At 51.5% G+C, this 13,345-nt stretch overlaps 7 protein-coding genes; 3 read left to right on the top strand and 4 right to left on the bottom strand.

The window, feature by feature from the left end:
• Positions 1 to 325: 325 nt before the first annotated feature.
• Positions 326 to 2,035, bottom strand: RCC_00131 (probable Alpha,alpha-trehalose-phosphate synthase [UDP-forming]; the record flags this gene model as incomplete). The annotated part of the gene is made up of 1 exon (XM_023765288.1): positions 326 to 2,035. One exon carries the CDS (start codon positions 2,033 to 2,035, stop codon positions 326 to 328), a length of 1,710 nt encoding a protein of 569 aa, XP_023621056.1.
• A 1,002-nt stretch (positions 2,036 to 3,037) lies between these two features.
• On the top strand, positions 3,038 to 4,348 carry RCC_00130 (uncharacterized protein; the record flags this gene model as incomplete). Its single annotated transcript, XM_023765287.1, has 1 exon — positions 3,038 to 4,348. The coding sequence occupies one exon, from the start codon at positions 3,038 to 3,040 to the stop codon at positions 4,346 to 4,348; it is 1,311 nt and encodes a 436-aa protein (XP_023621055.1).
• Positions 4,349 to 5,060: 712 nt separating this feature from the next.
• Positions 5,061 to 6,650, bottom strand: RCC_00129 (related to multidrug resistance protein; the record flags this gene model as incomplete). XM_023765286.1 has 3 exons in its annotated part: positions 5,061 to 5,557; positions 5,610 to 6,406; positions 6,463 to 6,650. The coding sequence occupies 3 exons, from the start codon at positions 6,648 to 6,650 to the stop codon at positions 5,061 to 5,063; spliced, it is 1,482 nt and encodes a 493-aa protein (XP_023621054.1).
• A 670-nt stretch (positions 6,651 to 7,320) lies between these two features.
• On the bottom strand, positions 7,321 to 7,500 carry RCC_00128 (uncharacterized protein; the record flags this gene model as incomplete). Its single annotated transcript, XM_023765285.1, has 1 exon — positions 7,321 to 7,500. The coding sequence occupies one exon, from the start codon at positions 7,498 to 7,500 to the stop codon at positions 7,321 to 7,323; it is 180 nt and encodes a 59-aa protein (XP_023621053.1).
• A 633-nt stretch (positions 7,501 to 8,133) lies between these two features.
• Positions 8,134 to 10,402, top strand: RCC_00127 (probable AP-1 adaptor complex subunit beta; the record flags this gene model as incomplete). XM_023765284.1 has 2 exons in its annotated part: positions 8,134 to 9,573; positions 9,623 to 10,402. 2 exons carry the CDS (start codon positions 8,134 to 8,136, stop codon positions 10,400 to 10,402), a joined length of 2,220 nt encoding a protein of 739 aa, XP_023621052.1.
• Positions 10,403 to 10,420: 18 nt separating this feature from the next.
• On the top strand, positions 10,421 to 10,750 carry RCC_00126 (uncharacterized protein; the record flags this gene model as incomplete). Its single annotated transcript, XM_023765283.1, has 1 exon — positions 10,421 to 10,750. The coding sequence occupies one exon, from the start codon at positions 10,421 to 10,423 to the stop codon at positions 10,748 to 10,750; it is 330 nt and encodes a 109-aa protein (XP_023621051.1).
• An 882-nt stretch (positions 10,751 to 11,632) lies between these two features.
• On the bottom strand, positions 11,633 to 13,188 carry RCC_00125 (related to FAD-dependent oxidoreductase; the record flags this gene model as incomplete). XM_023765282.1 has 4 exons in its annotated part: positions 11,633 to 11,831; positions 11,897 to 11,996; positions 12,101 to 12,880; positions 12,951 to 13,188. The coding sequence occupies 4 exons, from the start codon at positions 13,186 to 13,188 to the stop codon at positions 11,633 to 11,635; spliced, it is 1,317 nt and encodes a 438-aa protein (XP_023621050.1).
• Positions 13,189 to 13,345: the final 157 nt, after the last annotated feature.

The raw sequence follows: 13,345 nt of genomic DNA, 5'->3' as shown, positions 1-13,345 counted from the left end.
GATGAGAAAAAACCATCCACGCAGCGCCATCCGCCATCGAGCACCGATAACGCCAKCCTTGGTTCTAACGCAGCCCCACAACACCACAATTCCGTGGTTACAGAAAGGTATGTCCTCTATCATGTTAGAAAGCTCTATCACCTCATCGTGTCCTTCATAAGCTATCTCGAAGCATCCCATAGTGGTGCAGTCCCACTCTTGCTCTTCTTCTCAATCGAAGAACGTGGCCGGCTTCTTACGCGGTTGCAGCTCCAAGAACATCACTTCCTCCGAGTCACTGCTATCTCCAGACCTATTTCAAAAGAAGCGTTTGTTAGMAACGTCATTACTCCTTGACATCAACACCAGTATCATTGACAGGAGTTTTTTCGTACTTATCCACTACATCTACTTCGCTCACTTGCTGCTGGTGGGGGTGAAGATCACCTCCAGTGGCTGCTGAAGTGTTGAAAGAAGATCTGTGGGCAAGCTTGACGTTCTTGGAATTGGAGGCCGATGAGTCGACGCCATCCTGGTCGCTCGGGTGCTGATTGACGATTTTCTTCTCAGCCTTCTCGCTGATGCGGGTCAGCTCCGTGACGAAGCTCTCCCCCCACCAGGCCGACKTGTACTTGTTGACGTATTTGGCGAGCTTCTGGTAGTTGATCAGACGCTGCTCTGCGCCCATGGTGACAGCGTCGTAGATCGAATCTGCTAGCTCCTCCGTGTTCCACGGGTTGACGACGATAGCGCCATTGAGTGACTGCGCGGCTCCAGTGAATTCCGACAGGATCAGAACACCGTTGCGTTCTTGCTGGCAAGCGATGTACTCGTAGGAAACAAGGTTCATACCATCGCGGGTAGAGCTGACCAAGCAGACGTCGGAAAGGGCATACAGCGCGGCAAGCTCGTCGAAGCTTACAGATTTGTGCATGAAGTGGATTGGCATGAACTCGATCGTGCCGAACTTGCCGTTGATGCGGCCGACGAGCTCGTTGACCACGGCGCGGAGGTTTTGATACTCTTCGACGTCCTGCCGAGATGGCACTGCGACCTGTACGAGGACGACCTTGCCGATCCACTCCGGGTGCTCGGTAAGAAACACCTCGAGGGCATGCAGCTTCTGCGGGACGCCCTTGATGTAGTCAAGTCTGTCAACACCGACGATAATCTTGACACCATCGAATTTCTTCTTCAGAGATTCGATACGCCGAATGACACTGTCCTTCTTGAGGCCTTGAACAAACTTGTCTGGTTCGATGCCGATGGGAAATGCTCCAACGGTGATCAGCTTGCCTTGGAACTCGACACCGTTGGGCGTAGTCGCGAGACCCAGAATACGAGCGCACGACGACAGAAAGTGCCGAGCATAGTCGTACGTGTGGAACCCGATCAAGTCGCAGTGAAGCACACCCTCCAGGATCTCGTTGCGAACCGGGAGGATGCGGTAGATCTCGGATGATGGGAACGGCGTGTGCAGGAAGAAGCCAAACTTGACATTCTTGGCCCTGTTCGGTCCGGCCTTGTTGATTTCCTCGCGAAGCATGGCGGGAAGGAGCATGAGGTGGTAGTCGTGCACCCAGACGAGGTCGTTGTCCTGTACGTCCTTGGCGATGGCTTTKGCGAAGAGACGATTGGCTTCCACATAGCCCTCCCAAGCAAGCTCATCGAATGTGATCTCACCTGGGTGGTAGTGGAAGAGTGGCCACAGGATGCTGTTGGAGAAGCCATTGTAGTGGCGATCGCTGAGCTCGTCATCCATGAACACGGGCGTCGCGCTGTACTCCTTGTTAAGGCGTGCGTTGAGCGACGCGGCTTCATTCTTGGGAACCTGGAGACCCGGCCAGCCATACCACTGGAACTTGGTGGTCTTGCTGAGGCCAGAAAGACCCGAGACTAGGCCTCCCGAAGACATGGCAAATTCATAGTGACCATCCTCAGATCGCTTGATGGTAATTGGAAGTCTGTTGGAGACCAAGAGCAGGCGGCCCTTGGGAGATGGAACTTGGGTTGCGGCCTTGGTGGCAGGCTTGGGAGTGGGAGGTTGGAGCGCCATTTTATTACTGTGTGTGTTGTTAGTGAGCGCGCTTTGAAGTGCAGAAATGGTCAGTCGTTTGGAGAGTTGCACAAGCCAAGTCGAAAGTCAGAGTCCAAGTGCGGTGAACTCCAACGCCGGCCAACACGTGCAACTGATCTGAGGACGTTGCGGATTGATGTGTAGATGTGTAGTGAGCGAAGAGATTGTGGCAACTTACGGAAGAGTGAGTGTCTTGTGATGGTTGTACGTCTTCGAGCTCGCGGCGTGCAGAAAGAGGAGGGGACTATGTTGCGGATGGTGTAGTAGGTTTGGAAGTTCGAGGAAGCGTGTGCAAAGAGTGTCTGTCAGAGCACGTGTCTGTATAGAAACGTCTCGAAGTGAGGCTTCCAAGCCAGACTGCGGGCGGAAAGTAGTCGCCGGCAGTCAAAGTACCGTGTGGACTTCTTGATGATCGACCGCAAGGTTCTCGCCGGAGAGGAGCGAGTAGAGCAGTTGGGATGTTGCAACTAAGGTAATGATCAGGTCAAGTAGGTGATTGAGGCGCTGGCCATGATCCGAGCGGTAGAAGCGATGCTGCTGCGTTGGCTCCGCTAGTTGGCTGTGGTCGGTGTCGGTGTTTCGTTGGAAAGAGCTCGCAAACAAGGATTAAGAACAGCGAGCTGGACAAGGATTTTATGACGTTCCACCAACGAGAAGCAGCCGGAGGCAAGCTTTACGTCAGGGCATAGACCTGCAGCGTACGACGGCGAGGTGTCTGCTCGTATTTACGGCACGGAGAACAACGCAGCACGTAGTTATTTCAATCCTACTCGTGCTGGTGCTCGCCCTGCTGTCCATCCATATGAAGACCCGTTGAAGGCGGCAAGACGTACCGAGCCCGCAACTTCCTTCGGCTTCACCTTGCCGGTGGACTAGTGCTAACTCAAACCCGCTTGTGGCGCTGCTTTCGTGTTGCGGTTCACGCGTCTTGCATACTGCGATTCATCTTGATCGCACCATTCGCATCTCGACCTCACCAACATGTCGGACTCGGGGCTCTCCTCCGTGAACATCCCAACGGACGTAGAGTACGAGCAGTCGTTGAAGCGCGCGGTACGTAATGGACTCAAGGCCAACGAAGATGTCTCTGTCAACACTGCCCGGGAACGCGCGGAACAAGAGCTAGGTCTGGAGGCAGGCTTCTTCAAAGGGGATGCAGTTTGGAAGGGCAAGAGCAAGAAAGCTGTACTGGAGGCCTTTGAAGATCCTCAGTCCTCTCCTGAGAAGCCAGCCCCGAAGCCAAAAGCAAAGCCTGTTGTCGCTAAAGCCAAGAGCGGTGCGAAGCGGAAATCGCAGGACACAACGCGCGTGAGCAACAAGCGCAGCAAGAAAGCAACCACGACTGTGCCTGATAGCGATGCTTCAGAGTCAAGCRCCAGCGAAGCTGTAGCGTCTAAGAATGAGGAAGACGCGTCGGACTTTGGCGGTAGCGAAGAGGACGAGAAGCCAAAGGCGGCCGCAAAGAAGGTCAGGGGTAAGACTGCTTCGAAGCCACAAACTAAGCCTGCCGCGAAGAGGAAGCCTACCAGTCACAAGGTCAAGGATAAGAGCAATTCCGGCGATTCAGGCTCGGAAGCAGAAGTTGAAGTAAAGCCCAAAGCTGCCAAGAAGAAGGCCGCTCCAAGCAAGAAGTCCCAGGATGTTGTCATGTCTGATGTGGAAGATGAGGACGAGAACAAAGCAGCGCCGGAGACGACCACAAACGGAGACGAGCTGCCAGACGCGCCCAGCAGCAAGAATGATGAGCCGCCGAAACCACCAACCGCTGAGGACGACGAAAGCGACATGTCTGTGCTGATTGATGATCCACCGCCAAAAAAGAAGCGCGCCAGCAATGGCGCCTCGAAAGTCAAAGAAGCCAAAGCCCCCAAACCGGCAGCTTCCAAGAAGAAGAAAGGACCCGACCTCTCACCCAACGAAGAGGRGATCAAGAGACTTCAGGGCTGGCTGGTCAAATGTGGAGTGCGAAAGATGTGGCACAATGAGCTGAAGGGCTGCGATGCCGACAAGGACAAGATCAAGCACTTGAAGAAGATGCTAGAGGATGTAGGCATGACAGGTCGGTATAGCAACGAAAAGGCCAAGGAGATATTCGAAGCACGGGAGCTCGCAAAGGAGCTTGAAGAGGCGCAACAGTATGCTGCAAAATGGGGCACCAAAGACGATGAGGAAGATGGTGACACTGGTAGCGAGGCTGGGAGCGGAGATGACAAGGCAGATTCGAGAGCTGCTGCGCCTCGAAAGCCAAAGGGCTTTGTCGATTTTGGCGACTCTGGAGACGAGAGCGATTGAATCACGCGTCGATGAGCGGTGGCGGATCCGCTGCACATCATCGATAGATTGTRGGCGATGCCAAAGATGAACAGGGTGTAGTAGCGCAACCATCTATGATGCACTTATAGCTGACGAAATGACGCAAATACTCCCGGTTGCTAGCAATTGCGCCCAACAAAGACTTCGATAATCCTGCCCTCTCGGACTTGGATAATTGGATCGACTAAGCAATGTTCGCTGCATGTATGACATTGCTTTCACGACCGCCGAACGACGAAAGCATTAGCTCGGTCGATCCATTGCAGTTAGAACACGACAGGAAAGTAAACGCGACTTTCAAGTCTAGATGTGGACTTGAAGCTGACGATATGAACATCGTTCAACGACATCTCTGACCCTGGTGGGTACGAGTGTCCTAGCAGCTCCAAGAACTAGCAACTTTGTCCAAGAAAAGCCCTTGGAATGGTTCCTAGAGATCTTAAGCGTCATGTATGGATAATAAGTGATGCTTATTTGACTGCTCTGCGTGGACTCAGGAGAAGCTGTATTGTACAAGGCTGGTCTTTCTCAGTCGCAACACTGTTCCTCTGCAACAACTTCATACCATCCATTAATAGCCCATTTTAGTCTATCCATCCTTCAAATCATAATCATACAAGCCCTCTTTTTGTATGCCCTGTCTCTATCCAAAAAACGCTATGCAAAAGCACCGTATGCCGTATCCCATAACTCATTCATCCTTCGTATAACTACTCCGTTGCCGCCATTTATGTCCATATCTCATAATCACAATCGGAATAGGCGCCAACCCCAGCGTMACGACTCCTAGAAACGTAAAAGCCCATCCATAACCGAACTTCTCGATCAGAGGTTCCGTCGCCAGTGGGAGGAAAGTCCCCATCAGACATCTCGTGACGATCACCGCCGTCATCGCAGAGGCAGAGTACATGCCAAACGCGTCTACGACGTAGGACATGAGGGGTAATGTTGCAAGCATGAGACCTGCTCCGAGGGCTGCTAGAGAGACGAGGACCCATGCTATTGGAAGGTGACATTCTGCCGCCCAGCCGTAGAGGACAACGGTTAAAGGTAGCAGAATGTTCCCTGCGATGGCGAGTGGGAGTCGATACTCGGGTTGCTCTGCCCCTTTGTTCGAGTCTCGGAGGTGGATGAAGATTCTGTCTAGGAGTCGATTGCAGAGCGCGACGCTGATGATCGAACCGGCGCCTGGAAATTGTCAGCAAAAGGAAGACTCGGCAAGTCAGGTTGCGTCACTCACTGAAAGAGATGAACGCCGCTCCGGTCGCTGCAGCGGACAAGCCGTACAAATCTTCTAGGATACTGGGGAGAGTCGTAGACATGACATAGAAGTACGTGTAAGCGACTGCTTCGATCAAACTCAGCGCTTGAAGAATTCCAGAGCCTGCCATGACAACAAATGGCCGCAAGACTTGTTCCCACAAGTGGTTCCCTGTCTTCTGCGCATTCTCAATCTCGAAGACGGTCCTGTAGGTCTTGTCTCCWGACTCCTTGCGAAGCTTCGCAGCTCTGCGATTGAGGATGGGGACTTTGAACGTTTCCCGGAAGAATGCCAAGAAAGCAACCTCGCAGATCGTGGCCAGTCCCGCGCAAATCCAGAGCATTTCCCGCCATCCCAAAGTCTCCGCAACAGCACCACTAATCGCTGGTCCAACGGCACCTCCTATCAAAGGTGCCAGCATAATGAAGCTCATGGCGGTTCCTCGCTGCTCGGCAACGAACATGTCACCTACRATAGATGGATTCAAAACGTTCGATGCAACAGCCAAGCCCGTCAAGAACCTCGCAGAAATCAACACTGTTGCTGATGGCGCAAAAGAAGCTAGGAGCGTGGCGGCAATGAAGACGATGTTGCAAGCATTCATCACGGGGTAGCGTCCAATAACCTCGGATAATGGAGCGATGAACAAAGGTCCGGCAGCTTCACCAAGTTCCCATATCGTTACAAGTAGTACGCTGGCTTTCCTGTCCTTGTGGCCTTCCAGGTCGACAACGATGTGGTTGGCTACGGGCACGACTGCAATGCATGTGAAAGTTCTGTAAACATTTGTCAGCGAATGAATGTTCTGCATACTATGTTGGCAATTACGCACACTGTGAAAGCCGTGAGTGCTAGCAAGAAGACGGCGCTGTATTTGTAGGTATTCGTCCATTGCTTGGGATCTTCGGCATCGCCATGCGGGTTGAATTCGACGACATTCTTGGTACTGGCATCATCGAAATTTCGCGATTCGGCATTGTGTGCTCGTAGTAACGGCGAGGTTTCGCTTACGTTGGCCATTCTCGAGTAAACAACACAAACCGTCCAGCGCGTGAGAACGAGAGAATTTCGGCGGAAACTGATGGAAAAAGAATCAGGGAAGAACAATGATGTGAGGTTGAGGCGCCTGTGGCCCTGTGTGGGGTTTGCTTTTTGGCGCGATCTACGCCCTGCCGGATGCATTTAAAATTTCTTAGCGTCCTCAATCGGGCCATTGACTTCTCTTGAGGAGCCGTTCATTTTATTCGATGCTGGCATATGCCTKTGCAAAGAACCACTGATGTTTGGTGGGACAGTAGCTTCGTGGCTTCGCGGAGGATGTCGAGCTATACCATCTTTCCGCGACCAAAAGCAAGAATCGCAAAAAGAATTTTGCGACTGGCAGTGGTTGCGGTGGAGTCTACCTATTTTTGGTGAGCCCTGGTTGAATTGGTGTTGCTAAAGCGCCTTTGATATGATGGAATGGCAAAGGTTGATTTGGACAACAATTCCTATGTGCCTCAATGCCGTCGAAATCGATTAAACAAACCCCGAGGTCTATACTCGATCGATGCAGCGTATCAAGGACAGCCAACGTCAAGCGGAGACCTTTACAACTCGGCTTCCCGCCACATTGTATGTCGCTAGGACATGCCATCTGAGCTTGCCTTCCGTTTCGCAGAATGACGCCCACACAAGCGCCTGGTCAATGCTAGGTCGTGTATACTTCAGTCCGAGTATTGAAGAAATGGAGATGAGCTTTGCCGTTTCCTAGGACATGCGGCGGCCATTCATCGCCATGCTCCCGTTGCGAATGTGACTTGGGGAGGGCTGCTTCAATGGGCTTCAACACATGTATTTCCGATCTTGATTGAAAGGCTTGGCCAGTCATCTCTGCCCGTTCATCTTCTGGGCCACGAGCGAGAAAATGGCTACAGAAGACATGAATAACACCAGGTTGTAGAACTAGAACATCTGTTAGAGTCTGTGGTTCTGTTGTCAAGGACGGAGTTCGCACGGCATTCCTTGAGTACGCACTCTCCTCGGTGTCTGTACGTGCCTCGACAAAGAGTCGACGGAGGTTTGGAAGATTCGCCTGCAAAGTCATCAGCCAGTGCATCTCACCGACGTTGGAGGTGTTGGTCGCACCATGACGGAGTTTCTCTAGGCTAGAACCATTGAATATCCATCGATGTTGATGTGCAGGAGAGATGGGAAAGTTTGGACGTCAAGCTCACGGCTTGGCCAAGAATCGCCCGTGCTCAATTGAAGCTTCCATGTGCAGCGAAAGTCGGCAACGTTGTCGAACAAACACGGACCACCCCACTCTCTCCCATCAATCACTTGCACTGCGGTTTGCTGCTCTTCCATTCCCCCAACATCGAATCCCGAAGCGAAGCGAGACCGAGTCGTCTTCATCCATTAGAGGCAGCGAAGATATTTCCAACCAGGAAAGTGGCTCGTTGCCAACACATGAGTGGCCTGAAACAACTCCACCCCTAGATCGACGGCGAAGGAGGACAAGATGGCGGTCAATCGGCTACGAAGCGCGCTGGGAACGGCGAGGAAAGGAGAGACGTATGAGCTGAGGGCAGGTCTGGTGTCGCAATATGCCTGGGAGCGCAAGGAGTCAATACAGAAGACCATCATGTCCATGACCCTGGGCAAAGACGTCTCAGCCCTTTTCCCGGATGTTCTGAAGAATATTGCAACGCCCGATCTCGACCAAAAGAAGCTGGTGTACCTCTACCTTATGAACTACGCCAAATCACACCCGGATCTGTGCATTCTGGCAGTCAACACGTTTGTCCAGGACTCAGAAGATCYTAATCCGCTCGTCCGAGCATTGGCAATTCGAACAATGGGTTGTATCAGGGTGGAGAAGATGGTGGACTACATGGAAGAGCCGCTTCGAAAGACACTCAAGGACGAATCACCATATGTACGGAAGACCGCGGCGCTGTGTGTAGCAAAGCTCTTCGATCTCAACCCGAGTCTTTGTATAGAAAACGGATTCCTGGAGACACTGCAAGAGATGGTGGGAGACAGCAACCCGATGGTCGTTGCCAACTCCGTCACTGCGCTTGCCGAGATCACCGAGAGTGCTCCAGAAACGAAAGCCCTGGTCGTGACGAGCCAGATGCTGAAGAAGATGATGCTGGCGCTTAACGAGTGCACCGAATGGGGACGAATCACCATCTTGACAACTCTTGCCGACTACAAGGCCGTGGATACCAAGGAATCAGAGCACATCTGTGAAAGAGTCAGCCCACAGTTTCAGCACGTCAATCCGTCTGTGGTCCTGGCCGCTGTCAAGGTCGTCTTCCTTCACATGCAGCACATTGAGAATCCGACACTACACGCRACCTACCTCAAGAAGATGTCTCCACCACTTGTTACACTAGTCTCGAGCCAGCCGGAGGTGCAATACGTGGCGCTGCGGAACATTGATCTTCTCCTACAAAAGCAGCCAGGGATTCTGGACAAGGAGATGCGGGTGTTCTTTTGCAAATACAACGATCCGCCATACCTGAAACTCCAAAAGCTCGAAATCATGGTCCGGATAGCCAACTCGCAGAACGTGGATCAACTACTTGCGGAGCTGAAAGAGTATGCAATGGAAGTCGACATGGACTTTGTTCGAAAAGCAGTCCGTGCTATCGGGCAGGTGGCAATCAAGATCGAGGAGTGCGCCGAAAAGGCAGTCAACGTCCTTTTGGAGCTCATCAACTCAAAGGTTGGATATGTCGTTCAGGAAGTCATTGTTGTGATCAAGGATATTTTCCGACGGTACCCCGGCTACGAAGGCATAATACCGACATTGTGTCAATGCATTGACGACCTGGACGAACCCAACGCAAGAGGCAGTCTGATTTGGATTGTTGGAGAGTACGCAGAGAAAATCTCAAACGCGGGAGACATTCTTGCTGGCTTTGTCGAAGGGTTCAACGAGGAGTTCACTCAGGTAAGACTGTCGACCACATTCATTCGGTGTTCTTACTAACAGTGCGTAGACACAGCTTCAAATCCTTACTGCCGTCGTCAAGCTCTTCCTCAAAAAGCCAGACGAGTCCCAAGAACTTGTACAAAAAGTTCTCCAAGCCGCGACTGCCGAGAGCGACAACCCTGACATCCGCGATCGAGCATACGTATACTGGCGGTTACTCTCATCAGACCCTTCTGTCGCGCGAAACATTGTGCTATCAGAACGACCGCAGATCCACTCCACGATTCCTGTGCTGCCCTTGCCATTACTCGAGAAGCTACTTCCCAACCTATCAACACTATCCTCAGTGTATCACAAACCGCCTCAAGCATTCCTGGGCGATGGAAGGAGTTCCGCGCTTCAAGAAGAAGCTATTGAAGAGGCGAAGCAAAATGCCCGAGAGAACCCAATCGCTGMAGCAGCAGTATCGGCAGCTGTGGCTGGCACGAGTGCTTCCGGTGTGCAGAACAACGCCGAAAACCTGCTGGACATCGATTTCGATGGTGCGGCGCCGGCTTCGATGGCGAATACACCTGCGATGGGCTCGTCTGGTCTGGAAGGCTTATCGGGCACACCTCAGCGAGTCGCAAGTCCTGGAATCACATCTCCTTCTGCTGCGAGCGGGAACTTTGCAGATTTGATGGGTCTAGGCGATGATTCCATTGCTGGTAACGTTGGTGGAAGCCAAGCCATGATGGACGGGTTCGCTGGAATGAGCATGAACGACCAACCGCCGCCAGCGCAGACACAATTGAACGGTGGCAGTGGCGGAAAGAAGACGAACGAGGACTTGCTTGGTCTGTTTTGAGGATGATTGTGGCTCAACATGAAAATAGATGAACGCCACGAGTTCGTCTCAAAACCAACAGYTTGCAAGGCTTTACCCTGGATCGAGAGCGCAGAAATTACGATGACGGCTCTCAGACTGCATCACGACATGAACTGGAAACGAAAGCTGAAGCAATCTAGTCCACCGAGTCTACCGAGTCCACAATCAAGATATTGGGTCCTCGAGCTTGGACTCGCTATGACGGTCTTTATGACCTTGCTAGGCCATGAGCGATGGGCAAGTGGAGGGTGGCTTTGCACACCGTGCATGGTTGAACGAGCGAGGCCCGATGAAATTGAAGATTGCCACCCTGCATGCAGCATTTAACACGACTAAAAGACATTGTTCGATAAGGCGTTTGGCTGTCGCAAGGCGACGTCTTAATGTGTTTGTAGTTACCAGTTCTCGAGCGTCGTCGTCGATTCACCAAGGCGAGAGAGAGCCCGGTAGCCTTCTATTTCACTGGCCTATAGAGTAGCAGAACAGCCGAAATCATCCAAGACCGGTGCAGCCTCCGACTCTTGGCTACAATATAGTGAGCTGAGAGTGAATCTACTGCGACAGCTCGCCTGTGGACAACTCTTCTATCGTCCCTTATTACCACCGCCCGTACACCCTCGACCTTTCCAGTATGTCCAACTGTGACATTCAATGTCAGTTTCCAGATATCTCTTCTACCCCTAACCCTTCTATCTATAATGTCTAGACGACCTCTTCTTCCCTATTGTTCTCTCTGGACTTCATCTCCTCTGATTACGATCCTCTCCGAATCCACTTAAAGTCTCGCTCTATTACTCCGCTTCCCCACCCTTTCTCTCTTAGCGATCTCTCTCTATTGCTTAAGCTCGACTTCTTCAACTCCGACTTTCGCTCGCTTATGTTCATTTATCTCCATCTAGAGGACGTTTTCTTGATGCGTCAGATGAAAATTAGAGTGCACAGGTAACTTGATCAATTGAGCAGACCTGACGAATACCATTTTCCAAACCCAGCATTGTCCAAACTTAACCATTACCCGCAAATACCTTTAAGCATCGGTCAAGTCCCATCATGATGGTCAGACACAGCTCAAAGCTTACTGGGGCTGAGAAGCGGCTGAAAAGTGTGCTTGAGTCTCAAACCACTTTCGAAGACTTCAAGCGGCATTCCTACAACGACAGAGGTCAAACCTCAAGATTCACCTTGAGCAGCTTTCTCGTAAGTTGGAAATCAAAGCCGAGAACGACAATCCGCCGCCTGCAAATCCCTCAATTCCTTCTTCGACACCGTCTTCTCAATCAAAAGACCAAATTGATGTTCGTCCTTGAATTCTCCTTCAACTTTCCACCCCCACGCCTTGTCCTTTTCCGGTCCATTACCCTCTCCAGCTAGAACATTGAGCATGTACTTTCCAGCATTCGGCAGAAATCTGCAATTGTAAATTAGTATAACCTCTTCTCATACACACTTCTCTTTGACTGCGGTGAGATGTACTTGTAGGCGTGGAAGCTACCTCCCACAGCAAGATACAAATTACCAAGCTTCTCGTCTGGGTGTCTACACATGAGAAAGTTCTCGTCGGGCGTTTGGGCATCTGCGAAGCGAAGAGCAGGAAGGTCAGCGATATGTAAGACTTTTCCGTGTGGATAGAGACATAGCGCAGGCTCGAGAGATACTTCCGAACTACCCTATACATACCCCAACATATGCGCCAATATTCAGGCTGCTTCCCACGCACAAAATCCGGCAAGACCTTTGAAGCGATAATATCCTCAGTTTCGCGTTTGATGAATGCAGGAACATTATACTGGCTTTCATCCGAGCAAGGAACGGAGATCTTGCTCCCTGATTTCGTAGTGATAGTATTAATGATTCCTCTTTTCGAGTTTGAAATTTTCAAAAGTCTGTTGGATTTCGAGGGAGGGATCACTTCGCCTTTGCCACCATATACGATAACTGGTAAATTCGCCGCAGTGAATTGAGAGACTTCTTCTTCGGAGAGACGGTAGTAAGCGGCTGCTATACCAGTAGCTTGGACTTGCCGTTCGATCCTGTCCTTGTCTGGGAGATTCAAAGCATCTTCGATAGGGGAGAGTATCATGCTAGTCCAAGCACCCGTCGCCAGAACGATTTTGTCCGCGAGATATTCTTTCCCGTCTTCGGTTCGAGCTCCTCTGATCTTCCCGGCTTTGGTGTCTAGGAGAAGTTCCACGACTCGGCCGGTGACTCTTTTGACGCCTTTTTTCTGCGCTGCGGACATGAAACTTGCGGTAGCGCTCGCGGCATCACACCATCCGGCTTCGCAGTTGAAGTACGAGGAATTGAAGCCTGCAGTCTCTGTGCCTCTTAGTAGAGGCCATCGTTCATCCAGCTTGTTCAAGTCGAGTCGCTCGGCTTGCGTTGATCCTCGCTCGAGGAAGGTCTCGATGATCCGGTCAGAGAGCGTGCTGCCCTTCTCATCTAGCATCAACCAGCCGACTTTGTGGAAGTATTGAGCTTTCAGAGGGCCGGTCAATATCGGTTGTAACAAGTACAATGTATTTCTTACCAAGTTCCAAACTCCAGAACCACGAATGAATGGCCTCACAAGCCAGATCACAATACAACTTGCTCGGATAATCTGTCCTGATGATACGATTGGCATCGATGCTCGCAGCCGGTTTGGGCGGAGAAGGGGAACGATCGATAATCGTGACTTTCGAAGCATCCTTGTATGTTTGAGCCAAATGGTATGCTGTCGAGGTCCCAAATGTGCCAGCCCCAATGATCAAAATGGAGGGCTCCATGGCGACAGAAATCCTTGATCAATAATGTGGTACAGAATGTGAGACGAAAAGAATAGGCGAGATGAAAACCTACATGGCCAAATAGAAGCTCGACATGCGGGCAAAAGGCGACCCCGCCGTGGAGAATCCTTGCAAACCAAGACCGGGATTGCGGATA

Source organism: Ramularia collo-cygni (assembly GCF_900074925.1).
Source record: "Ramularia collo-cygni strain URUG2 genome assembly, contig: RCC_scaffold01, whole genome shotgun sequence".
In the NCBI taxonomy this organism is placed as follows: Eukaryota; Fungi; Ascomycota; class Dothideomycetes; order Mycosphaerellales; family Mycosphaerellaceae; genus Ramularia; species Ramularia collo-cygni.
Note: the sequence above shows the minus strand (reverse complement) of the source record. Positions and strands in the feature narration are given on the sequence as shown.